Below are 27,700 nucleotides of genomic sequence, written 5' to 3'. Positions count from 1 at the left end.
TTTAAAGACTGAAATGTGTTTTATTCTTGAAATTAGTTTGAAAACAAGTTACATTTTGATAGAATGACAATCACAGAATCTTAAAAAGGTCATATTTGATATCTCTGCCAAGTGTGTGCAAGCCAATGCTCTCAACCCAGTCCACTCACAATGCATCAAAATGGAAATAACCACATTATTAAGAATGTATGGAAAAAAACAAAAACAAAAACATTTTCATGTAATAAAGAAGCAACTCTTTGGTCAAAGGTAACAAAGGAATGTAAATACTAGTGTCTATAAAAAGACTTCATATAGTTATATATAAAATAATTGTTCTTGTTTATGGCATATTTATTGTTGATTAGCCAAGATCTCCCATCATTCAAACACAGATAGGTTTGATGGTGCACACCGACTGCGAACAGCGTGAAGAACCAGCGCTGCATTTATTTCAATGTGAAATGAAGACTAAAATAATCAACATTGTCTGTACACCAGGTATGGGAAACATAAATATAACACGGTGTGTTCGTCCTATCAAATCTTCAGGGTTCAAAGGTCACCGAACCATCAGGCGGGATGGCTCTCAGTTTCTCGTCAATGACACATTCAAAGCTTTACGTGTTGAAGCTGGTCCTCATTTGAGGATGTTCAGAGCTGCTTCTCGAAGGCACTGCGCTGCTTTCTGGATTTCCTCCTGCGTCTGCTCAACCGTCACCACTACTCTGATGCTGAACGACACAGATGTTCATCAGTTATACAGCAAAACCATTTCATAGAGGTTTGATTGAAATATCTGACAGCCAATCACCTTGGTGAAGGAAGAAAGCGCTCTTCTTTCTCCAGGTATCGCGCTAAAGTGAGCGCAATCTGTCTGTCCAAACTCTACAGAAAGGACCAAAATAACAGGTTATTTTCAAAGCACTTACACAGAATTTACTTCACTTTCTTGAAGTCAACTAAAATGTGTCTGACCTACAAGTAACACTATCATAATCTTACATCAAATCCAGCAAAACTTTCCTTTTCTATTTATGAAGCCAAAAGTTAATTGATATAACTAGATAAAAAATGTCCTAAAGACAAACTTTAAGTTTTAGATCAGAAAGTGTGAAAAAGTTTTACAAAGTTTTAGAAACTGTAGAAATGTTATGGTTTTCATTCTAAAAAAGTCTGAAGTTTAAAGTAGTTTTAAAGCTTAAAGCTTGAATCTTTTGAAGGCGATGCAGTCTGTCGAATGGATGGATAAATGGATAGATAGCATGTTTTAGCATTTTGCTAACATATTTTTAACTTATTTAGCATGTTTCTACCATGAACAGCAAGGCATTAGCATGTTTTTAACATGTTTCTAGCATGATTAGCATGTTTCTACCATGAACAGCAAGGCATTAGCATGTTTTTAACATGTTTCTAGCATGATTAACATGTTACTAGTGTGTAGCTAGAATGATGTTAGCATTACTAGCGTGATTAACATGTTACTAGTGTGTAGCTAGAATGATGTTAGCATTACTAGCGTGATTAACATGTTACTAGTGTGTAGCTAGAATGATGTTAGCATTACTAGCGTGATTAACATGTTACTAGTGTGTAGCTAGAATGATGTTAGCATTACTAGCGTGATTAACATGTTACTAGTGTGTAGCTAGAATGATGTTAGCATTACTAGCGTGATTAACATGTTACTAGTGTGTAGCTAGAATGATGTTAGCATTACTAGCGTGATTAACATGTTACTAGTGTGTAGCTAGAATGATGTTAGCATTACTAGCGTGATTAACATGTTACTAGTGTGTAGCTAGAATGATGTTAGCATTACTAGCGTGATTAACATGTTACTAGTGTGTAGCTAGAATGATGTTAGCATTACTAGCGTGATTAACATGTTATTAGTGTGTAGCTAGAATGATGTTAGCATTACTAGCGTGATTAACATGTTATTAGTGTGTAGCTAGAATGACGTCAGCATTACTAGCGTGATTAACATGTTACTAGTGTGTAGCTAGAATGACGTCAGCATTACTAGCGTGATTAACATGTTACTAGTGTGTAGCTAGAATGACGTCAGCATTACTAGCGTGATTAACATGTTACTAGTGTGTAGCTAGAATGACGTTAGCATTACTAGCGTGATTAACATGTTATTAGTGTGTAGCTAGAATGATGTTAGCATTACTAGCGTGATTAACATGTTATTAGTGTGTAGCTAGAATGACGTCAGCATTACTAGCGTGATTAACATGTTACTAGTGTGTAGCTAGAATGACGTCAGCATTACTAGCGTGATTAACATGTTACTAGTGTGTAGCTAGAATGACGTCAGCATTACTAGCGTGATTAACATGTTACTAGTGTGTAGCTAGCACGATGTTAGCATTACTAGCATGATTAACATGTTACTAGTGTGTAGCTAGAACGATGTTAGCATTACTAACATGATTATCAAGTTACTAGCCTGTTGCTAGCATGTTTCTAGCATGAACAGCAAGGCACTAACATGTTTTTACTATGATTAGCATGTTGTTAGCATGTTTCTAACATGATTAGCAAGTTATTAGCATGTCAAACGCTCTTCAGAATCCTTCTTTTACAGTCTATAATATTGATGCACATGGCATAATGAGCACAACAGGACAACGGACTTGTTCTCTGTGATCTGCTGGTTTAACGTACGTAATCGACAATCGCTCGGAGCAGCTTCAGGTCATTTGTTCGGGATCCTGTGCTGTTTTCCAGCTGCAGATGGAGAGCTGGAGCAAAAGGCTCTCCAACCACCTTCAGCCCTGGAATCCTGCAAGAAAAACATATCCGTTAAATTCTTCTTCCGCTATTCAGTCTATAGCCTCCCATAGAACCGCTTGTGGGTTAGAAAAGCTGTGTAATTTGGCACACTGATAGAGGACAGTCCCAACATTAACCACAGCAAGTTTGGAGTCTCTAACTCAAACTCTCTAGCGCCACCACTTGTTCAGTGTTACACTCATGTTTATGCCAACTTTTGAAGGTAAGGCAAAGAATCAGAATCTTTTTTTCTCTGAATCCTTGGCTCATGCTGAGTTGAATGAAGTCCAAAATTGTAAGGTTTAGTTTATTTTTTTCTATTATTAATAGTTCGTAAAACCTACTCTTTTTCGAACTCATCCTAGACGGTTTGTCTGATTTTCACCAAAATTGGTTTAGATCATCTTCAGACCATGCTGGCAAAAAGTTATGGAATTCAAGTTGATAAGTCAAACCGTTCTCGAATAACGCGCAATCAAATTTTACGAAAAGTATCCAAACATGGATTTGAGACTATACCTCCGCAACGGTTTGGCATATTGAGACCAAACTGGCGTGTGTTATAATAAGCATGACCTGAGTCTACCTGCAGTGTTTCAAAACAGTGCCACCTAATGGTCAGGAGATATGAAAAATGGCTATTTTTTCTTATAACTTCTGAAAGGTTTTGCCAAAATTCACAAAACTGGTCTCTATAGATTCGGTGCATCATGCCGAGTTGAACCCCAATTTTCCCATGTCAGCCATTTTTAATTTTGTTATACAATGCTATATTTTATGAACACATTGACGTATCAATACAAAACTCAGTATCAGAGTCATCAGCACGATGCCCTGAAGGAGCCTGAAAAGTTTCAAGTCAGCGCCACCCAGTGGTAAAATCAAATAATATACTTATTTTCACGGGAGTCACCTTTTTAGAGTCCAGTGATGCCAAACATGGCAGGTTTTATCTTATGGTTTGTGCAACATTACATTTTAGCGCTTAAAAAACATTTGCCAATATCTCAGACACCGCTACTCCGATCGACACGAAACCACCGTCGGAAATTCGGAAACATAGTGTCCCGGCTATATACTAATGCCCAATTGCCAAAACAGTGATAGTAAGTGGCAAAGAAATGCAAACAAAGTCAGCCATCGGTCATTTTTTCTCTTCTCATATAGAAAAATGTCTATAACTCCAAAACAAAATGAGATAGTGTCACCAAATTTGGCACACATATGTATGAGCACACTCTAAGGACACACACAAAATTTTATTGGATTGTGCCTTTTGGTGGCGCTATAATTAAACAAACATGAAATTGCCATTGACTTCAATAGAGTATTATGATAGAAAATGCTACATTTTACTAATGCTTTGGTGAACCATTACAAAACTTTGTATGTACCATCGAGACCATGACCTGAAAGCATTCAAAACGTTCTGAGACAGTGCCACATTGTGGTCAAAAGTGATAACTGATTATACTGTATTACTTGCATTTTTTTCCAACCCATTTTGACTAAAATCACCTTAAAATGGCTTTAATTACTCATTGCTGCACTTGTTCTGATGCTTCTCTTGCCCAGTTCTTGGCCCCGTAATTGCTGCTTGCAGCTATACTTACTATTATTATTGCTCATAATAACACATACATTGTTTCTTTTTTTTTAATGGAAAAAGGAAATAAAATGGACTTGCCCTTGTAGTGCTTTGTGGACGTGTTTGCACTTATCCCGCAGAACCCTGAAAATGCCTGTGAGAGAAAAAAAATACTGCAATTAATATGAAGTTTTACCCAAAACATGCTCTAAACAACAAAGTAAATGCATGCATATATTTTAATTAAACTAAATGTCAGTGCTGTTTCAGTCAAGAGTCAGAAAGGAACACAAGTACAAGTTCAAATTATAATTTTTTATTTTTAAATTATTTATTATTACCATTTAAAATATTTTAGAAGCACTATACAAAATAAATTCAATTTAAAGAATATGTTCACTCCCAGAATAAAAATTTCCAGATTATTATTAAAGAAATTAAGGTTGAGGGGAACATTCCAGGATTTTTCTCCATATAGTGGACTTCAATTGAAGACAACGGGCTAAAGGTCCAAACTGCAGTTTCAATGCACCTTCAAAGGGCTCTAAACGACCCAGCCAAGGAAATAAGGGGCTTATCTAGCAAAAAAAAAAAAAAAAATTAAATTTATAGTTTTACAACAAATGCTCGTCTTGCACTAGCTCAACTTCGCATATTACGTAATCATGCACGTGTAAAATAGGCAAAAGTACCGATCCAAAACAAATGTGCAAGGAAAGTCAAACGGCCTTTACAAAAAAAATGGTAAAACAATTATTTTTTAACTGAAGTACACAGACAAAGAATTAACCATGCGTAACCTTTTTTCAACGTGATTACACAATGCACATCGAAGAGCTAGCACAAGTCGAGCATTCGTGTTTAAAAAGTATAAACATTTTGATTTTTATCAGAAAATGGCCAATCGTTTCACAAGATAAGACCCTTATTCCTTAACTGGGATCATGTAGAGCCCTTTGAAGCTGCACTGAAAGTGCAATTTGGACCTTCAACCAATTGATCCCCATTGAAATCCACAATATGGAGAAAAATCCTGGAATGTTTTCCTCAAATACCTAAAGAAAGAAAGACATAAACATCTTGGTTGACATGAGTAAATTATCAGAAAAGTTTTATTCTGGAAGTGAATTAATCATTTAACTCCATTGGGTGTGATATCACATATATCAGCTTTAAATTGGCCAACCAGCTTTTTTAGAATTTTTTAGAATTGATTTATTTAAAATGAGCAGAACATGCCTTCCATACAATTCAAGATCAGCTATAAAAAAAACACATCTGTTGATTGTTGAATAGTTATGATCACAGTAATCTATACTTTATACTAAATACTTCGCATTTTTAAAGTATTTACACATAATTTGTGTTTTTGTTTGCATGCATGTTTGCATAGTATGTTTCCAGCCTTAAAATATGTAATAGAAATCAAAAGACCCAGACTCAGATGGTAATGAACTGATGTTTGCATGAGTGAGGCCGGTGTTGAATCCACACACACTAATGTGACCTCCACTAAACTCCCACTGAGAGAACAATCTGAACCAGATCTCTCCTGAGGAGAAGTGTCACCTTTGTGTTGAACCAGTCTGATCACAGTCTCACAACATTTATTCATGTCAAACACCACTGATGAGCTCAGAAACAAACAACTGATTCTGTGCTGGAATATTTACTGTAACACTCAATACTGAAGTATAAGGATTTAACTAGAAAAACATAATTCACAACCTTTAAGACTCCTTACATTTCTGTCCCTAGTTGCCAAGAAGCTCTGAGTTAAGAGAGTTTCTCTAGTTTCTTTAGGCCCATGTCCAAAATTCTGGAGGATTATTGTGGTCTGTTGATATGACATGGTTCTCTTCGCAATGCAGGCCTAAGCCCTTTTAACATCGACCAAGCGAAGGTCTGATCATAGATAATGTTTTATTCAAATGCCTAAACTAAATGTGAGTAATAGTAACAGTAGTGTTGATCTAGCCAATAAAAAAATAGGTACATTTTCTATATGAAAGCATGTCTGAGCATCACTGCATATGGTTTGGATCAGCTGATTATCAGACAGTCTCTTTAAAGTCAAGCCAATTAAGTTCAGAAAAGTGCTGAGTCATGTCATATTAAAAGGGGAAAATAATCATATTCCAAATGTATATATGAGATATAATACACTAAATAACTTGAGAAAATAAAATGCATTTGATTTTGTTAATGTAAATGTTGTTACCTGGATCTTCCTCCATGATGTTGAGGGCTTCAATAGCAGCGGAGGCCAGCATTGGTGGAAGAGATGCTGAGAAACAGTAACCCTGACCTGACAGACGCTGACAACATAAAAAACACATTCAGTCATTTCATGTTCATTTTTAATAATAATGGTGGAAAACAGAAGAAGGCAAGCAATATAGAATCCATCTGGATTTGTGAAGGCTATAAAACACGTTATTGTATTTATACATTTGGTACAAATCATCTCAGGTTATCACACCAAGCTATTGAATTTTGAGCCTTAAAGGGACATTAGTCGAAGTAATTGGCGAATAAAATTGGCTGTGTCATTACCAAAGAAACAAGCCCTGTGTATACATTACCAGTCAAAATGATCACGTGACTGGAGTAATATTTCAGCTTTGAAATCAGGGTAATAAATTACATTAAGTTATTTTAAATAGTAAAAATAAACCAATATTTGCCCCTCCGCAAGACAGAGAGCAGAAAGCGCATCTTTAGCTATTTTACAAAAGCACAACGTTTTGTTGATATTTTGTGTGCACACAAATACAAATAGACCTTTAACAGTTCTGAATGATGTATGCAATTCCTGTTGATTTGAGAAGAAAAAAAAACTAAAGCTTGAATTTAACAAACACAAAGTTTCAAACTTTTCAAATGAACTAGAAATTGCTGAAGTTGGTCTTGTAATCGCTACTCACTGCTATGCTATATATGTAGTATTTCAAGACTTTAATTTTGATTTTGAAGTTTCCTAGAGCAACTGTTTTCTCATCAGTAAAAGTGACTGTACAAAAATCTGCAAACGCTGCACAAGCTGCTCGGATTATTGACGCTCCACATGCATTTAAATAGACCGTGTGGATTCACTTCCTTCACATCATTAAAGGGAAGAACGAATCTCACATGATCCGTGAGATTTGCAAATGATGGTATATGAAAGTCAAATAGGAAAAGAAAAGAATAAATGACATATCACAGGACTTGGCGTATCACATAACTCATATATGAAGAGGATGGTATAATGCATCATACAGTAACTGAAGTAAAAATACAGCTGCAAGCAGCTATTATGTGGCCAAGCACTAGGCAAGCAAGGATCAGAGCAACTGAAGCAATGAGCAATCGAAGTCATTTTAAATTGATTTTAGTCGAAATGGGTGAAAAATCACAAAAACAACCAATAGTACTATGATTTAGTGGGCTATCACTTTTAACCAACAGGTGGTGCTGTTATCAAATCGATGTGGTGTGTTTAGTGTGAGGTGACAATGACACAAAGTTTGGGATCAATATATCAAAGCTTTGTAGAGATAAAGCCTCAGAGTCATTTTGGCATCATGGCTCAAATTTGTTAGCCTGGAAAAAAATCCAGACCCTAATCTATTAAGATTAAGGGTCTGGCATCGAGCAATGAAAAGGGCTTAACTCGAGGGGCGGCACCAAGCATGCATTTGAAACTCTCACTGCACGCAATTGGATAACGCCACGACCAATCACTAAGTTTTCACTAAGCCCCATACACTTAGCTACCAGCGGAGCTAACTGATGGATTAAACTCTTCATAACTTTTTGTCAGCACAGTCAGAACATGATTTTGGTGAAAATCGGACAAACGGTCTAGGATGAGTTCGAAAAAGTACGTTTTCAACATAAAATGGTGGACAAGAAGTTCAGCCAACTATGGCTTATTTAGTATGTATGTTTTTGACATGAGCAAAGGAATAAGTTGAGATACTAATGCAATCAAAAGTTATTAGCACTTTTTTATTAGCAGATACAGCCTCAGATGGTTTGGCATCTTTCTAGCAAAATTGTTAATGCGCTAAACATAAACCGTTTCGTATATCGACGCGAAATCCTTAACCTATTGTCAGCATAGTCTAAAGGTGATCAAATATGTTGAAAATCGGATTAACGGTCTAGGAGGAGTTAGAAAAAGTAGGTTTTCGACATTAATCAAAATAGCAGACAGGAAGTTCATCCAATTATGGCATTATTGGTGTCGATGTTCCCAGCATTATCCAAGGAATATAGCAAGACCAGTTTCATTACAATAGGCTAATGTAAACAAAAGTTATTATAAAATTTTTACATTTCATTATAACTTTTGGCCAGGGCACTGTTAGGGCATGGTGCCGAAGACTCATTCCGAGTTTCGTAGCAATACATTCATAAAATGTAGCATTTTTTGACAAAATTAAAAATGGCCGACACCCAAAATGGCTGAAATGGGTCCTCGGCATGATGCGCCGAATCTAAACAAACCAAGTTATAAGCAAAAATAGCAATTTTTCATGTCTCCTGACCACTAGGTGGCACTGTGCTGAAACACTGCTTCTGACAGCCTCAGGTCATGCTTGTTTAAACCATTAGACTTTTGGTTGTTGTCAGTTCGCCAAACTGTTGCAGAGATATAGCCTCATGAATTTTTGCGTACTTTTCATAGAATTTGTTTGCGCGTTATTCCAGAATGGTTTGACTAATCAACTTGAATTCCATAATTTTTTGCCAACATGAACTAAAGATGTTCTGAGCCAATTTTGGTGAAAATCAAACCAACAGTCTAGGAGAATGTTTTCAACATTAATCAAAAAGGCGGAGAGGAAGTTCATCCAATTATGGCATAATTGGTATCTATGTTCTCTGCATTTTCCAAGGAATATAGCAAGACTAGCTTTATTACAATAGGCTAATGTAAACAAAAGTTATTATAATTTTTTTTTTACATTTTACTATAAATTTTGGTCGAAAAAGTAGGTTTTATGAACTATTAAAAATAGAAAAAAAGACTAAACTTTGCAATTTTTGAATATTGGACTTTTTTGGACTCGGATGAGCCAAGGATTCAGAGGAAAAATTGATATTGATTCTGTGCCTTACACTTCAAAAGTTGTTAGCATAAACATGAGTGAAACGTTGAACAAGTGCTGGCGCTACAGAGTTTGAGTTAGAGATTCCAGACTTGCTAGGGTTAATGTTGGGACTGTCCTCTATCAGTGTGCCAAATTTCACAACTTACCCGCAAACAGTTCTATGTGCTGCCATAGACTCAAGAGCAGAAATAACGGAGGAAGAAGAATGCCAATGATACAATAGGTGCCTACGCACCTTCAGTGCTTGGCCCCTAATGATGCAAATGACCTTAAATATTCTAAAGAAACTGTGTTATTCAGCAACAGGATATAGATGCAAGAGCTTCTGCTTTACTAGAGATCTGGATCACATTTTAGGTTACATGAGGATAATTGTGCTCTTACGTCCAGATTTGAAAATGCATATGTATATAATTACAGTTTTATCTCCAGAATATAGAAACCACATGTACAGAAATGTACATCAAAAGAAACGTCCTTTGATCACTTAAACAATAACCAGAAAGCCAAACCTTTCAGGATCACAGCACCAAACGGCTGAGAGGGCGTAAAATATACACCGACTAATAAAATCCTTTGCTTACTGAATACAAAGGCAAACCCAATTTATCAGATATACAGATTAAAAGAATACATTTTAGGTTATTTTTGGCTCCCAGTATTTGCTGTAAACACCTCTCCTGTTTGCCAATATACACAATGAGTCAAAATGATTGTCTGGGGGTAAATGAACAGCAAGCCACAAAAGAAGTAAACAGAAATTAGGTTGAGGCTAGGAATTAGTAAGTCAGATGTAGGACACACACACACACAATATCTTCGACTTGTCAGAAATTTCGTCTTTTTGAGTTGAAAGGAATGCTATAGTGGACGTTATGCTATATAAACCATGAATGAATTATAACTTTATAAAGTATGTATGATGATGCAATCAGTTATTAGGGGCCAAGCACTGAAGGTGCGTAGGCACCTATTAAAATGTTGGCATTCTTCTTCTTCCATTTCTTCCGCTATTGAATGTATGGCAGGCTACAGAACCGCTTGTGGGAAAGTTGTGCAATTTGGCAGACTGATAGAGGACTGTCTCAACATTAACCACATCAAATTTGGAGTCTTCAACTCAAACTCTCTAGCACGACCACTTGTCCAAATTTCACTCATGTTTATGCTAATAACTTTTGCACAGAATCAAAATCTTTTTTTCTCTGAATCCTTGGCTCATTTTTTAAACTTCGTAAAACCTACTTTTTCGAACTCGTCCTAGATGGTTTGTCTGATTTTTACCAAAATTGGCTCAGATCATCTTGACCATGCTGGCAAAAAGTTATGGAATTCAAGTTGATTAGTCGAACTGTTCTTGAATAAAGGGCAAATTAATTCTACGAAAAGCAAGCAAAAATGGATTTGAGGGCTATATCTCTGCAACGGTTTGGCATATTGACACCAAACTTGGTGTGTTATAACAAGCATGACCTGAGGCTACCTGCAATGTTTCCGCACAGCACCACTTAGTGGTCAGGAGATACAAAAAAATGTATCTTTTAGCTTATAACTTCTGAATGGTTTGACCAAAAATCGCAAAACGGCTTTTTTTAGATTCGGTGCATGATGCCAAGTCGAATAATACCCATTTTCCCATGTCAGCCATTTTGGGCGTCAACCATCATGCTATATTTCACAAATGCATTAATGTACCAATACAAAACTCAGTATGGGTCATCAGCATGATGCCCTGAAGGAGCCTGAGAAGTTTCGACTTATTTTCACAGGAGTCACCTTTTTAGACTCCTGAATCCTTGCCGAGTCCAACGATACCAGACATGCCAGGTTTTGCCTTATGGTTTGTGCAACGTTGCATTTTGGCACTTAAAAAACATTTGCCAATTTCTTAGAAGCCGTTACTTCGATCAATACGAAACCACCATAGGAAATTCGGAAACATAGTGTGCCGGCTACATGATAATGCCCAATTGCCAAAATTTTGATAGTAAATGACAAAAAATGAAAACAAAGTCAGCCATCGGTCATTTTTTCTCTTCTTATATAGAAAAATGTCTATAACTCCAAAACAAAATAAGATATTTGTTATCAAATTTGACACACATATGTATGGGCACATACTCTAAGGACACGTACAGAATTTGGTGGGGTTGTGCCTATTGGTGCCACTATAATTGAACAAAACATGAAATTGCCATTGACTTCAATAGAGTATTATGATAGAAAATGCTATATTTTACGAATGCATTGGTGAACCATTACGAAACTTTATATGTACCAATGAGACCATGACCTGAAAGCATTCAAAACATGTTGAGACTGTGCCACCTTGTGGTCAAAAGTGATAACCAATTATTTTGTATCACTAGTGGTTGTTTTCATGTCTTTTTACCCAACCTAAAAGGGCTTCAATTACTAATTCCTGCTAGTTCTGATGCTTCCCTTGCCTAGCCCCGTATTTGCTTCTTGTTCTTCTTTTGTAATTATACCTGATGATCAATAACGAATGATCGTCCGCAGCAGAAACCTCCGATGGACGCCACCGCATTCTCCATGTTGGCACTGATGAGGTCAATATCATCAATCTGAAATTAAAACAGACATGAAATTTTTGCTGAACCATTATTTTACATCAAAGTACCTGAAACTGTAGAGAAGTTTATATTCTGGGCATTACGTACGTTGACCCCAAAATGCTCTGTGAGTCCTCTTCCGTGTTCTCCAAGCACTCCAAAAGACATGCTCTCCTCCAGAAAGATCCGCACTTTATATTTGTACTTCAGTTTCAACTGGAAAAGAAGATGTAGTCATTAAAACATCAGTCCATGTGGAAAATACAACCAGAGCATTGTAGCAATAGTAGTATTTTCAAATGTAAACGTAAAACTATACAGTGTTCCCGACTGTTTTTAATGTATTCTTGGTTGTAGCTCTATAGCAGTTTCTATTCTCTAAAAAAATCATATCCTTTAGAAAATAATAACATCTGTCCCACAATTTGAGGCATCAATTATCTTTGTAGCACAAAAGTGCCAAGTTTAATATTAAGAGTTAGATGTTTGTATAAATCCCATAAAACTTAGAAAGAATACGTGAATTAAAGCATAAATTAAATTTGTTGATAATATAAATCAATTTTGTCTCTTGTGCTTGATTCATATGGATTTAACATTTAACTCTTTACAAATGTTTTGAACCATTAGACTTTTGGTTGCATGGATTTTATTAAGAGAGGCAGAAATATTACTTATCATTTGTGCTTCAAAGATGAACAAAAAACTTGGAACAACATGAGGCTGAGCAAAATCCCATTAACGCTGTGTTACTTGCCATTTCTTTGTAATTATTTGACATTTCAAAGTAAATCCAACACCATTTTCTTTTCTGTATAGTCTCAGTGATGCTTTCCTTAGCAAACACCACAAAGTCAAAAGAGAAAATTCCAGAAAATTACTTTTTCACATTTTATATTTCAGCCTAATGCTAAAAATTTAAGTTATATTTTCAGGTAAATCTACACTACCAGTCATAAGCTTTTGGACAGTAAGATTTGTAGTGTTTTTTTTCTCTTCTGCTCACCAAGCCTGCATTTATTTAATCCAAAGTAGAGGAAAAACAGTAAAATCTTGAAATATTTTTACTATTTAAAATAACTGTTTTCCATTTGAATATATTTTAAAAATGCACTGTATTCCTGTTTTTTTTTTTTTTTTTGCATCATTGCATCACATGATTTTTCAGCAATCATATTGATATTCTGATTTGCTGCTCAAAAAACATTTTTATTATTATTATTATTATGTTGAAAACATCTGATTTTTTTTCCAGGTTTCTTTGATTAATAGAAAGTTCAGAAGAACAGCATTTATCTGAAATAAATGTCTTTATCACCACTTTTGATCAACTTAAATCATCTTTGCTAAATAAAAGTATTATAAGGTTGTCTTACCAGTTCAGGTAGTGGACAGATATCTGCAGTGTTGATATAGAGTCCCTCAACCACAATGAACCGTCTGATTACTCTCGCCTTACGTGGATTCTACAGAAAAACCCAACAATAATAACAATGAATGAACAAGCTTATATACAAGTACAGTGGAACATCAAACAAACAGCTGCTGCACTCAAAAATCGATTATGTGCTCTGAGTGAATACTCTTTTAAGTTGCTAAAGTCTTTTAAGTTAGGGTGGACAGATGAATAAACACATTCAAATTAAATTATATTGCACATTTATTCATCTGTGCATGTTTTACTAAAAGAAAAAAGTTTTGGTTTTGTAATCGTGCATCAAAAAGCAACAGTTTTCTCTACTTCAAAAACATTTCTGTTGACAAAAAGGTATACGGAGTATGGAAAAATACTATAATCACCAAAAGTCACTTTTCACTCTAGTCAAATCCCAGCTGTTAAAGGAGAAGTTCACTTCCAGAACAAAAAAAAAAAAAAAAATGACATAATTTACTCACCCTCTTGTCATCCAAGATGTTTGTGTCTTTCTTTCTTCAGTCATAAAGAATTTTATTTTTATTTTTTTTTGAGAAAAACATTTCAGGCTGTTTTTACATGTAGTGGACTTCTATGGTGTCCCGAGTTTGAACATGCAAAACGCAGTTTCAAAGGGCTCTAAATGATCCCAGCCAAGGAAAAAGGGTCTTATCTAGCAAAACGATCAGTTATTTTCCTAAAAATTTACAATTTATATACTTTTTAATGCTCGTCTTGTCTTGCTCTGCATAAACTTTGCTGTTTCCGGTTCAAGACAGTTAGGGTATGTCGAAAAACTCCCATCTTATTTTCTCCCTCAACTTCAAAAATCAATTCAAAATCATTGTACATCACTGCAGAAGTACTGACCCAGTCTTTGCAAGGTGAACATGCAAAAAAGATCAAACACCCTTAACAAAAAAGGTAAAACAGTAATGTAGGATGATTTTGAAGTTGAGGGAGAAAATGAGATGGGAGTTTTTCGACATACCCTAACGCTCTTGAACCGAGGAAAAAAAAAAAAAAAACAGTTCAGGCAGAGCAAGACAAGACGAGTGTTTGAGGTTAGAAAGTATCTAAATTGTAATAAAAAATAAATAAATACCCGATCGGTTCGCTAGATAGGACCTCAGTTGGGAACGTTTGAAGCCGCATTTAAACTGCATTTTGGAAGTTCAAACTCAAGGGCACCATAGAAGTAGCCTGGGTTTCCCCATGCTGCCTTGCGCAGTGCGATTTTATTCACGCTGCTAGGCAGCCTGGAAACCATGGACCAAATTTTCACCTCAGATAGGGCACCAATCACAGAACGGGGAGGGAGCAGCAAGACGATGACATCTTCTATGCGACTCACCGAAGCAGTTCGTTTATAACTATGGATCCAGCATGGCAGCAGACGCCAAGTTATCTTTCGATGCAGCCTTAGATAGTTACACACAAGGCCGTTTCTCAATACCAAGTATGTAAAGTTCGGACTTGGAAGTTTGACTTGGGAGTACGAACTCCCGAGGACGTGAGGATGCAAGTCCTGTAATTCTGCAAATGGAACAGCAGTGTACTTGATAACATCAGTCAGCTCGCTTTTTCTACTCCGGCTATCTTCACTGCGTCACTGTACAGTCGTGGCCAAAAGTTTTGAGAATTACATAAATATTGGAAATTGGAAAAGTTGTTTTTATAATAGCAATTTGCATATTGTTATGAAGAGTGATCAGATGAATTGCATAGTCCTTCTTTGCCATGAAAATTAAGTTAATCCTGAAAAAACTTTCCACTGCATTTCATTGCTGTCATTAAATGACCTGCTGAGATGATTTCAGTAATCGTCTTGTTAACTCAGGTGAGAATGTTGACGAGCACAAGGCTGGAGATCATTATGTCAGGCTGATTGGGTTAGAATGGGAGACTTGACATGTTAAAAGGAGGGTGATGCTTGAAATCAATGTTCTTCCATTGTTAACCATGGTGACCTGCAAAGAAATGCGGGCAGCCATCATTGCGTTGCATAAAAATGACTTCACAGGCAAGGATATTGTGGCTACTAAGATTGCACCTAAATCAACAATTTATAGGATCATCAAGAACTTCAAGGAAAGAGGTTCAATTCTTGTTAAGAAGGCTTCAGGGCGTCCAAGAAAGTCCAGCAAGCGCCAGGATGGTCTCCTAAAGAGGATTGAGCTGCGGGATCGGAGTGCCACCAGTGCAGAGCTTGCTCAGGAATGGCAGCAGGCAGGTGTGAGCGCATCTGAACACACAGTGAGGCCAAGACTTTTGGAAGATGGCCTGGTGTCAAGAAGGGCAGCAAAGAAGCCACTTCTCTCCAAAAAAAAACATCAGGGACAGATTGATCTTCTGCAAAAAGTATGGCGAATGGACTGCTGAGGACTGGGGCAAAGTCATATTCTCCGATGAAGCCTCTTTCCGATTGTTGGGGGCGTCTGGAAAAAGGCTTGTCCGGAGAAGAAAAGGTGAGCGCTACCATCAGTCCTGTGTCATGCCAACAGTAAAGCATCCTGAGACCATTCATGTGTGGGGTTGCTTCTCATCCAAGGGAGTGGGCTCACTCACAATTTTGGCCAAAAACACAGCCATGAATAAAGAATGGTACCAAAACACCCTCCAACAGCAACTTCTTCCAACAATCCAACAACAGTTTGGTGAAGAACAATGCATTTTCCAGCACGATGGAGCACCGTGCCATAAGGCAAAAGTGATAACTAAGTGGCTCGGGGAACAAAACGTTGACATTTTGGGTCCATGGCCTGAAAACTCCCCAGATCTTAATCCCATTGAGAACTTGTGGTCAATCCTCAAGAGGCGGGTGGACAAACAAAAAAACACTAATTCTGACAAACTCCAAGAAGTGATTATGAAAGAATGGGTTGCTATCAGTCAGGATTTGGCCCAGAAGTTGATTGAGAGCATGCCCAGTCGAATTGCAGAGGTCCTGAAAAAGAAGGGCCAAAACTGCAAATACTGACTCTTAGCATAAATGTCACATAATTGTCCATAAAAGCCTTTGAAACGTATAAAGTGCTTGTAATTATATTTCAGTACATCACAGAAACAACTGAAACAAAGATCTAAAAGCAGTTTAGCAGCAAACTGTGTGAAAACTAATATTTGTGTCATTCTCAAAACTTTTGGCCACAACTGTATGTATTTACAATAAGACGAAATATGATATCAACCACCTCTGCCTCTTTTCGTTTTCATTTAAACATATTAATAGCTGCAAAAACGTAGTTCAGGGAATGTACAACATTACAGTGAAAGAAATATTATATCAAACAGCATTGCCTCTTTTCCGTTTCATTTAACGTTAAACATTAATAGCGACAAAAATGTAGTTCATGCAAAGCGTTAAAAAACAATAATTGCAAGGAAGTGATATCAAACACCACTGCCTCTTTGTTTTCTTCAAAATATAAACCACAACTCTCTTTTCGTACTCATATTAAAAATAATAAAACATATTCATATGTGATTTAAGCTATATGTGCACTGTGTATAATACATCTTTATTCTATGTATAATAAAATGAAACATGACAAGCACAACTCTGCCTTTTTTGTTAAATGTCAGTTTTAATGAACAATATTAGCCATTCTAAAAGTATAAGTATAAGAGACTTATGCAATCAGAAATAAAGACAAACGCAGACAATTCGGTCAAATGCATGCTAAAAAGTCAGCGTTGAATTACGATTGATAAATAATTTATGAAGCATAACTTTGTCCTCAGTCAAAACTCTTCGTCTTCTTCCTTGTCGAATTACTGTCGCTCTACGTACGTCATCTGGTATAATTGAAACGATTGGCTATGAGCGCATTTGATAGACATTTGTAGCGCCCAATAAACGACTCTGGGCATTCGTAAACCACGCCTCAAATACGAGAAAATGAACGTGGTTCCCAAACCACGAATCATGACGTTGTCGTGACGTGTTTTGGCGTTAGCCAGGCTACCATAGAAGTCCACTATATGGAGAGAAATCCTGAAATTGTTTCCTCCAAAAACATAATTTATGACTAAAGAAAGACAGACATGAACATCTTGGATGACAAGGGGGTGGGTACATAATCTGTAAAGTCTCCTTTAAAATCGGTGACGCTTTATTTTATTGTGCTGCTTCTGCAGTGTACACAAATACACATACAAGTTCTCAGAAATATTAATTAACAAAATACATGGACACACTTTAGATTGGAGATCAATTCTCACTATTAACCAACTAATACCTCTGACTTTTCCCTCAATAAACTTCTAATTTGCTGTTTATTAATAGTTAGTAAGGCAGTTGTTAAGTTAAGGTAAGGGTTGGATTAAGAGATCTAAAATATGGTCACGCAACACAAGACATTAATATGTGCTTTAGAAATACTAATAACCAATAAGCTAGTAATATGCATGCTAATAAGCAACTAGTTAATAGTGATAATTGGTCCCTAAACTAAAGTGTTACCAGATATATTTACAACAGGGTTAGGAATAGATTTCATTGCTTCTACTTATGCATAATTTACTGTTATTACTACAGTTAGTGAATGTAATGTGTAAGAAGAACAGCAGGTGTTACTTTAAAATCAAGCCTTTATTATTTTAATAATGCACATTATGCTTTAGCAGTAAATACAGTATAAACAATAGGGATGCACCGAAATGAAAATTCTTGGCCGATTACTGAACACAGCTTTTAATGTTTCTCCCTCATTATTTTCACCATTGCATAAATTAAATAGCCAATATTTGCTTTTTACAGTTTTGTCTTGCTTTTCTATTAAAATAATTTTCTATAAAATATCTATTACCAAACAACAATTTAAAAAGATTTACTTAACACTGAACATTTTAAACATTCTAGTAGACATTACCAACAAATCACAATGTAACTTAAAATTAATAAGTTAGTAAAATAATATTCTTTTGCTATTTTCAGGCATGAGTTTATAATGTGCAAATAAATGCAGCCTTGCTGAGCAAAAGAGAATGCTATAATAAATGTATTAATAGAGCTGTTGTAATGATTGTTATCATTATTTTTGTCTTACTGTTGTACTTTATTTTACAGAATAACAGTAATCACAATACTAACATTTATGAATGCTGACTTTTATTTTGGCGGAAACCCACAAGAAACCCTCAGCACTAGTTTTACGAATTATTCTCATCAGATTTTCCTCATGCTTTGGATTTTGAACCCTGGCTAAAGGCACGGTCACACTGCACTTTTCATTCCATTGACCTCCATTCATACGCATGCGAATGCGTTAGACCGTAAACGCAAGCCTGTGCGAAATATAAGGAACTGGTGCAGCGCTGTCAGAATAAGTACAGTTGGTGTATGTATTAGACAAAATAACGTTCTGTAGTTTATTTACTAATGGTTTAATTTTGGTGATTTCAGTCATCATACAGTAACCAGCAACAACCAGCCCTTTCTCTTCTCATGGAAGACATGCGATGTGACACTAAACAGTCTCTCGCTGTCGGTGCTTTTAATGATTTTTCCATCTTTCTCACAGTTTTAAATGCTTCCAAACTGCCCTCATGTTTGCTGCATTAGTGCACGCCTCTATTTGATTGAATCACGTCATTGTTCGCTATCATTTATTCTGCCTTTTCGCATATTCTTTGGTTGACAAACATTCGGTGCATCCCTAATAAACACCATTTCATGTTGCGGTTACTGATATTTTTGTTCAAATTCTTCCTTACCTTTTGATCTTCAATCTCTTGTTCTTTCAGAAGGCGTTCAAGATCCTCCATATCATTGTGCTTGAAGTATTTGATGAAGCTGCGGGAAGCCTGCAGGCCTTTCTGAATAGAGAAACACGCTGCCTCGTCGCTGAGAAAACAAGAGACACAGACAAATCAGCATGCTACAAAAAATACTTTTCTTACTTAAGATTTTTTGTCTTGTTTCCAGGCAAAATACCTAAAAAAATTCTTAAATCAAGATGGATTTTCTAGACAAGTAAAAATTATTGTTTTAAAGTGTTGTTTTTGTCAAAGATGATGATGACGAAATCATTTCGTTGACGCCACTTTTTTTCATGACGATAACGAGACGATAACAATATAAAAATGGCTCGTTGATGACTAAAACATGACGAGACGTGTGTGAATTTTCGTTGACGAGACGAGAATAGACGAAAATGTTAGTGGGTGGTCCGTCAGACGTTTAAAATGCATGACATTTTTGCTTATTGTGCATGCCAATTAATACCTAAAAAAGTATCTGACGCTATGGCAAGCCGTTTTAGCATTAAATACTCTTTGCTATACTAGTATGGCAAGCTGTTTTAGCATTCTATCCTTGTTTGGTTACGCCCACCACCTCAACACGTCACATTGTTGTCACTCAGACAGACAGACAATTAACCATGATGGCGGCAGTTTGCACACAGGGTGGTCGCAAACGGCGAGAGGACCTATGGGTGTATTTCAAAATATGTCTTTTATGTCTAAAACCATTCCTTCATTATTGTAATTATTGGTGAAAATAGTCGATCCGGAAGCTCACATTGTGTTGAACTATAGATCTGCTATTTTCACAACTTATAAGTGACACTACCCAACAGCAAAATACTTACTGACCTACATTAATTTGTTAAAAGACTACTTTTTCCCCTTTTTTTTGACTAAAATTGGACTAAAACCTTTTTGACTTTTCGTCGACTAAAATTGGACTAAAACTGTCACATATAGAAGTGACTAAAATTGGACTAAAACTATCACATATAGAAGTGACTAAAATTGGACTAAAACTAATAAGCATTTTAGTCCAAAAGACTAAGACTAAGACTAAATCTAAGATGGTTGTCAAAAACAACACTGGAAAAAACAAGTCAAAATTAAGTGATTTTTTGCTTAGAGAACAAGCTAAATAATCTGCCAGTGGGGTGAGAAAAAAAAATCCTATTTCAAACAGAAAACAATATTATTTTTCTTACCCCATTGACAGTTTATTTAGCTTGTTTCAAGCAAAACCACACTTAATTTTTACTTGTTTTTTCTGAAAACAAGACAATTTTTACTCATCTAGAAAATCCTTCTTGATTTAAGAATTTTTAGATATTTTGGCTGGAAGCAAGACAAAAAATCTAAGTAAGAAAAGCATTTTTTGCAGTGCATGCTTTATCATCTCAGGACGTCCTGGGTGGAAAGGCTTACACAAAGATGATGTCTCCTCTCTTGGAGTAGGCTGGAATGGCACTGGCGATGGTGGCGAAGCCATACGAGTAGATAATGGCCTCCTCTGTTCTCATGAACTTTGCCAGTCGCTCTTCTAACTCCAGATGAACATCTGTGAAACATTTCAATGCTGTAAACTGACGCAGTAACATAAGACAGACAAGTGCATGAGATGATAAATCTACCAACCGAAGGTCCCGTAGAAGCCTCTCGGTCCACATGTTCCCACACCGTATTTTTTTAGCGACGACAGAGCCTTCAACTGAAAAAAAACGAATGATATTGTCAGGCTACGGAAAGATTTTAATCAGAAACAGAATTCCATAATGAGCATGAATATCAACATCTTTATTCCACAAATTCATTTAATTTTACATGCCTCTTCAAGTTACCCTGAAATTTAAATTGGCTCCATGTACTTTACTTAATACATGTTCCAATAAAATCCCATAAAAACATATGTTTTTAATGTTTATGTCACATCACAAAAGTAAAATAAAGAAAAAACGTTCCATGTTGACTTAAAGGCATCTGGTTTATGTGACATAAGCGCAGTGCCAGGGTATATATTTACATTTATATTCAAGCATTTGGCAAAAGGCTTATATTTTATCAGTTTATACACTCTCTGGAAATTGAACCCACAACCTTGGAGTTGCTTGCGCAATGCTTAGTGGCAACAACTAAAAAGTAAAGCTGGTTTGGAAGCTTAATTATTACATTTTGTTCAAAGGTTATGATCATAGCAATACCTTATAGTCTAGAATAAAAAGTTTTTGCTTAATTCAACAAAAAAGAATACATTCTAATTAGTTCTAATATTAGCTGAGACACTGCAGGTGAATAGGGTAACTTTTCTAAAATGTAATGTTAAAAAAATGTTTAAATATGCAAATGAGGCATTTTTAATGCAATAGGCACTAATTTGCATGCATTTCTAGTACGTAAATCTAAACACTGGATGAAGTCAGTTTCTAAATTCTTGTTTTTTGACATATTAGAGTCAAATGTTTTTACAGAGGGAATTCTGTATCTCATTTCGTCACGCCATAATTCAGAAAAAACTTAGGACAGACAGGAAACACTAATTTTTTTGTATAATTTCGGGGGGAATAAAATGTATAAAATCAAGCAAATTATATCTGAACAAATCCTTCTGTAAAAACCTTCAGGATATAGTCAGGAATAAAAATGTAAAGTGGAGATTTATGGCTCAGTGTAGGAGCCTTTAAAAATACGCATTGTAATTTAAATCTATTGACACAAATAGATAAAGTGCTATAAAAGAAAGACTTAACAGTGTTTTTTGGATGTTTTCTTTCCACTAGTCTGAAAAAACACTTTATGAAAACCAAAAAGCCCAAAATTTCTTTTAGGTGCATAAAAACAGCATTTGTGCCTGCAGTATCCCCCCTTAAATTATGAAAGGATGCAATAAATCGATCACAAGTGTCAGTAAAACATTAAAATATAAGAATTCTTCCACAAAAATATATTTTAACATTGAAAATAATCAGAAATGTTTCTTGAACAGCAAATCAGAATATTATAATGGTTTCTGATGGATTATGTGACACTGAAGACTGCAGTAATGATGCTGAAAATTCAGCTTTTGATCACAGGAATAAATTCTATTTTAAAATATATTCACATAAAAAACACTCATTTTAAATTGCAATAATATTTCACAATTTTATGGGTTTTAATCAAATAAATGCAGCCTTGGCAACTATTGAAAACACATAAAAAACTCTTAGACTGCCACAAAAAATGCTATTCTCACTTAGATTTTTTTTTATTTAAAATATCTAAAGATTCTTAAATTAAGAAAGATTTTCGAGTCAAGAAAAAAACAAGTCAAAACTAAGTGGGTTTTTGCTTAGAACAAGCAAAATAATCTTATTTCAAACAGAAAACCCCACTGGCAGATTATTTTGCTTGTTTCAAGCAAAAACTCACTTAATTTTGATTTTTTTTTCTGAAAACAAGACAATAATTTTTACTTGTCTTAAAAATCTTTCTTGATTTAAGAATGTTTTTGTATTTTGACTGGAAACAAGACAAAAAGCATTTTTTGCAGTGTACAAAGTAAATGATCCCTTTCAAATAAAATCCACCAGTGATAATTGTATTCATCAAGCTCTATTTAGCATAAAAGAGCAAACTCGAGCACATTACAATCAGGAGCAGCTGTGTGTGTGATGTATGTAAATGCGAAGAATGGAAAAGCACTTAAGAGCTTGCGCTCATAATGTTACAAACCTTTACGCGCTCGTTGTCGAGCAGACCCAGGAAGTTAAATGAGGCAAAGTTAATGCACTCTTTCCCATTTACAATGATTTTGTGGCTTGGAGGCCTGTAAAAGAAAAACACAGCCTTTAGTCAGTATCATTTCCACAGCACACAGCAATTATTATACCATACGCAGATGACAAAGCTGTTGATTTGAACAGCGTTTTAAATTAGAGCTTGTCTCCACTTTCTTATTGTGTAGAGAAACAGCACACAAGACGTACCCTGTGACCACATCGTAATTAAGGGAAGGATGGTCTTTTGATACGGGGGGAACCAACGGCTCAGGCTGCCATTCCTCAATCAACTCCTCTTTCTCCTAAAATTCACAGGAATGAAAGGACATGAAGAACAAGCAATAACACTTTTCTATTAGCTTACTCTAGTTGGTGTTAATTTCAACATCAGAAATAGTTTCTGTTAATATTATTTGATGAATTGCATCTAATTTTAACTGACAATGGCTCATTGTAAGTCAGTGTAGTCAATGCATTAACTATTAATAATTATTGGAACCTTAGGTGAGGGCCCGCCATCGCTGCTTGCAGCTATATTAATAATTAATGGAACCTTATTGTAAATAATATGTCATAGAAAAAGTTTAAAAGATACAAAACATATCAAAGTTTCCACAAAAATATGAAGCAACAGAATGTTTTCAATGCTGATAATAATCAGAAATGTTTTTGAGCAGCAAATCAGCATATTAGAATGATTTCTAAAGGATAATGTGACTGCAGTAGAATTCAGCTTTACATCACAGGAATAAATTATATTTTAACATATTCACATTGAAAATATCTATTTGAAATTATAATAATAGTTCACAATATTACTGTTTTTACTGTATTTTTAATCTTCTTTCAAACACATTAAAAATTGTATTGACTAGGGCTGCCACTAAAAATATTTTATATTAATTAATCTACCGATTAATCGATTAATCTAAACGACTAATTTTCCACCAAAAATCAACCATTTTAGTTACGAATATTTTGTTTTAATAAAATCAATTAATTGCAGATTTTTTTGATTATTACATTTTAATGGAACCATTAAAATGGAATCCAGAAAAGTAATGGAAAAGAATTTGGTAAAAATAAAACTGTAAAGCTCAATTAATTAGACAGGCTTTTTGATAAAAAAAAAAAAAAAATATTATATATATATATATATATATATATATATATATATATATATATATATAGAAACATTTTAATTGATTTCATAGGGCCCTATAATTATAATTAGGCTTTTTTTGTGTTAATAAAAATGTAGATGCAAGTAAACAACAGCCTTTCAAATGATTTAGAATACATATATAATAGCACTGGTGCAATAATAATTAGTTCAAATAAAAAACAAAAGCTAGAAATCTTATGGGTTTACAGTGTTGGGGGTAACAGATCACAAGTAACGCAAGTAACGTAATAATATTACTTTTTCCAAGTAACTAGTAAAGTAACGCATTACTTTTTAATTGACAAGAAAATATCGGAGTTACTTTTTCAAATAAGTAATGCCAGTTACTTTTTTCCCCATTTATTGATTAAAAGCTTACTCAAAAATAAAATTACTTAAAAAAATTACTCAAGATAATCTAACATTTGTTTTTGTTTTTATTGCTGAAGAGTTAACATTTTTTCTTCTGCGGTCTACTGTACAGACGTCAATGTACTTTTCTCCAAACCTGAGGCTTTTGGTGTGAAAAGGCTTTTGCATTTGCCAAAAATACAACTTTTTATATTAAAAACAAACAAGCAAATCCTGCCCAGATTTAAGAAGTAAAGCAAAAGAAACAATGCATTACTTTCCATAAAAAGTAACATAATTAGTTACTTTTTTAGGGAGTACTTCAATATTGTAATGCATTACTTTTAAAAGTAACTTTCCCCAACACTGTGGGTTTAATTGTACAAAATGCATTATGTATTATAAACAATAGAGCTAATGTACATTAGGCGTTACAGAGGGCACCAACGCTCTGACGATTGTTTTGATGCATTACTGGCGATCTAATCCTTGTTTAGTTTTTAAACAACATTTAATTCAAATGTCCACTTAATCTTTAATGTTTGGCCATATCTTTACCACAGAAATGCTACAGCCACAATAATTTAATGAATATGTGGACATCAAACTCAGAGTGAGGGTTACAACTTTGTAATCGTGATTAACCCTTTTTTTTTGTTTGTTTGCGTAGGTTTATAAATGATTTACCTTACAAATCAGATGAAATGGCGCATGTTGTGTTCCTAGATGAATGTTATATTAAACCCAAACTCACAACAACATGCAGAGATGGAGTTCGAGACGCTCCACATGTAAATGATAACACTTCCTGTGGAACATCATAGCTTCTGTGAGATGCACGAACGTAACGTACATAATTGACGCACATATATTAAACCTGCATTGCATATATTTATTTAACGAAATCGTTCAATAATTATGATTTTTAAACGGGTTTAATGTATAACACAGTCTTGGAAAACAGTCAAATAATGCGTTTCATGGATTCTTAGTGTTTTAGTCAACGCCGGCTAAATAAAATCGAGGATTTTTTATTTTATTTTGAAAGGTATAGAGGTAAAATGAATGCCAAATAGCCACAGAAATCATTCTAGAAAACACTGTAAACTAATCAAATTATAAATGAGCAATATGTAAAGTCTATAATGGAGCTCTCACCTTTTCTGTGAGGTCTGATCTCTCCTGAAGTTTATATGTTTTAGAAAACAGCAGTCTGATAATCCATAAAATGAGGATACCTTCTAAAATCAAATGATATGCTGGTGCCTAGAAGAAAAAAAATCACATCACTATTATAAAACAATCTGCTCCAGATACATAAATGAGCTTATGATACACATTCTGTGCGTTTTTAATTCTAATATGTATTGAATATCAGCAACACTCGAAATTAATCTCTACAATGCTCTCAGCTGAAAGTTAATCGGAGACACTGCAGGCAAAAACCCTTTTTTTATGCACTAATCAAGTTTGAGATTTCGGGCTTTTTGTTTTTTTATAGTGTTTTTTTCAGACTAGTGGAAAGAAAACATCCAAAAGACACTGTTAAGTTTTTCTTTTTTGGCACTTTATCTATTTGTGTCAATAGACTTCAATTACAATCCATATTTTTAAAGGCTGTTTTCTCAAAATGAGTTTTTTCTCCTACACTGAGCCATAAATCTCCACTTCAGTAGCACTTACACACACCTAACATTTTTATTCCTGTCGATATCCTGAAGGTTTTAACAGACGGATTTGTTCATATATAATTTGCTTGATTTTATCAATTTCATTCCCAAAAAAAAAGTAAAAAATATATTGTTTTCGGTCTGTTCTAAGTATCTTCTGAATTATGGAATGACAAAATGAGATCCCAAAATTCAACATTTGACTCTAATATGTCAAAAAAAAAATTTAACAAGAATTTTAAAATTGACTTCAACCAGAGTTTAGATTTTTGCACTAGAAATGTATGCAAATTAGCACATATTTCATTAAATAATGCATAATTTGCATATTTAAACCTAACATTTTAGAAAACTTCGAATACAAAAAATGTTTATGAGTGTAAGCAAAATCAATCAACTGGGTAAGTAAAGTCATAACTATTAGTTATTTTTTACCCTATTCACCAGCAGTGTCTCACCTTAAAATGACATTTAGCAGAGACATGTAGCATTTGTGTGTGTGAATCTGATCTTTTTAAGAGGTTTATCAGGTGTGTGTTCACCATAATTAAGATGCAATGCTTTCCAGATGAAGCAATCCTTTTATGACATCTTAAAGTTGACTATTTATTAGTGTCTATATTTATTAGTCTCTTATGATGGTGTTTGAGCAGTTGCACCGTTTCACATAAGGTGTGCAATGCAGTGATTGTAACAGGTGTTTAAGGAACACTGAAAAGGAGAATTGTGTGTCTTATGGTCTGGCTTTTTGCTTCATTTCTCATATAAATACTTACTCTTATATAGGCATTCCACATAAATAAAAATACATCATACTCAATTTAATCACTCACAACAAACAGAAAGAGCTCCAGAATTAGGTATAAACAACACACAGCCAATAAAAACATTTTTGTAGATTTACACCAAAATATTACTACAGTTGTTTTTACAATAACTTAAAATCGAACGATTCTCGAAGAATTTATTTACAATAAAGTCTTATTGTAATTACTTATGGTTAATAGTATTTTGAGGGGAAGTGTGATCACTGTAGTAAATGTATATTTAGGTGTGTGAGCCTCACCTGTGTGACTGACACACGTTAATACTGTTCACTGCACTTCCTGGAGTTACATTATTATGAAAACACTGAGGATTATTTGTCAAATAGAGACAAACACGATCACACGGGCCGGTGCTCTTTAAGCGATTAAACGTGACAAAGCCTGTCGATATTTCTACCAATTCAAAAATTAAAAAACAAGAGAATAAAGTTGTAGTTACCTCGTAAAAAGCTTGCACCATCTCTACCAACACCCACTGTTGCCCCGACGCCATTTTGACTGAGTCACATGACTGTTGTGTGCGTCATCCTGGTTAATATCAGACGCCATCGCGTGGAAGATCAGCGTCTTTGCAGTTTTTGTGTGTGTGATTTTTTTTTTTTTTTTTTTTTTTGTATATATATTTAAATGAATAAATCTATTTTCTTCATAAATAAATTTTGAAAAATGTATTGTTTTATTATATTTTGAATAGTAATGTATTACATGTATCAACAGTGCACACAAACGGCAGAGAAA

General features: G+C 34.8%; 1 protein-coding gene across 1 annotated transcript; it reads right to left on the bottom strand.

The window, feature by feature from the left end:
• On the bottom strand, positions 1 to 27,460 carry sptlc1 (serine palmitoyltransferase, long chain base subunit 1). The gene is made up of 15 exons (XM_073829920.1): positions 27,402 to 27,460; positions 25,624 to 25,731; positions 23,157 to 23,251; positions 22,903 to 22,996; positions 20,830 to 20,902; positions 20,620 to 20,752; positions 19,162 to 19,291; positions 13,406 to 13,495; positions 12,138 to 12,245; positions 11,946 to 12,041; positions 6,576 to 6,672; positions 4,454 to 4,508; positions 2,659 to 2,776; positions 794 to 867; positions 1 to 713 (listed from the first exon to the last, which is right to left on the bottom strand). The coding sequence occupies exons 1-15, from the start codon at positions 27,453 to 27,455 to the stop codon at positions 620 to 622; spliced, it is 1,419 nt and encodes a 472-aa protein (XP_073686021.1). The 5' UTR covers positions 27,456 to 27,460; the 3' UTR covers positions 1 to 619.
• Positions 27,461 to 27,700: the final 240 nt, after the last annotated feature.

Source organism: Garra rufa, chromosome 23 (genome assembly GCF_049309525.1).
Source record: "Garra rufa chromosome 23, GarRuf1.0, whole genome shotgun sequence".
Taxonomy (NCBI): domain Eukaryota; kingdom Metazoa; phylum Chordata; class Actinopteri; order Cypriniformes; family Cyprinidae; genus Garra; species Garra rufa.
The sequence above is the reverse complement of the archived record's forward strand: the minus strand, read 5'-3'. Positions and strand labels throughout refer to the sequence as shown.

Bases quoted from the DNA above. Each gene is read 5' to 3' on its own strand.
- sptlc1 (XM_073829920.1), bottom strand. From the start codon at position 27,455: ATGGCGTCGGGGCAACAGTGGGTGTTGGTAGAGATGGTGCAAGCTTTT. The intron at 19,292-20,619 runs GTAAGCCTTTCC...TTGTTTTCTCAG, and splicing joins AGAGGAGACATCATCTTTGT to CGACGAGGCAGCGTGTTTCT. The intron at 12,042-12,137 runs GTACGTAATGCC...TTTTAATTTCAG, and splicing joins CAGAGCATTTTGGGGTCAAC to ATTGATGATATTGACCTCAT.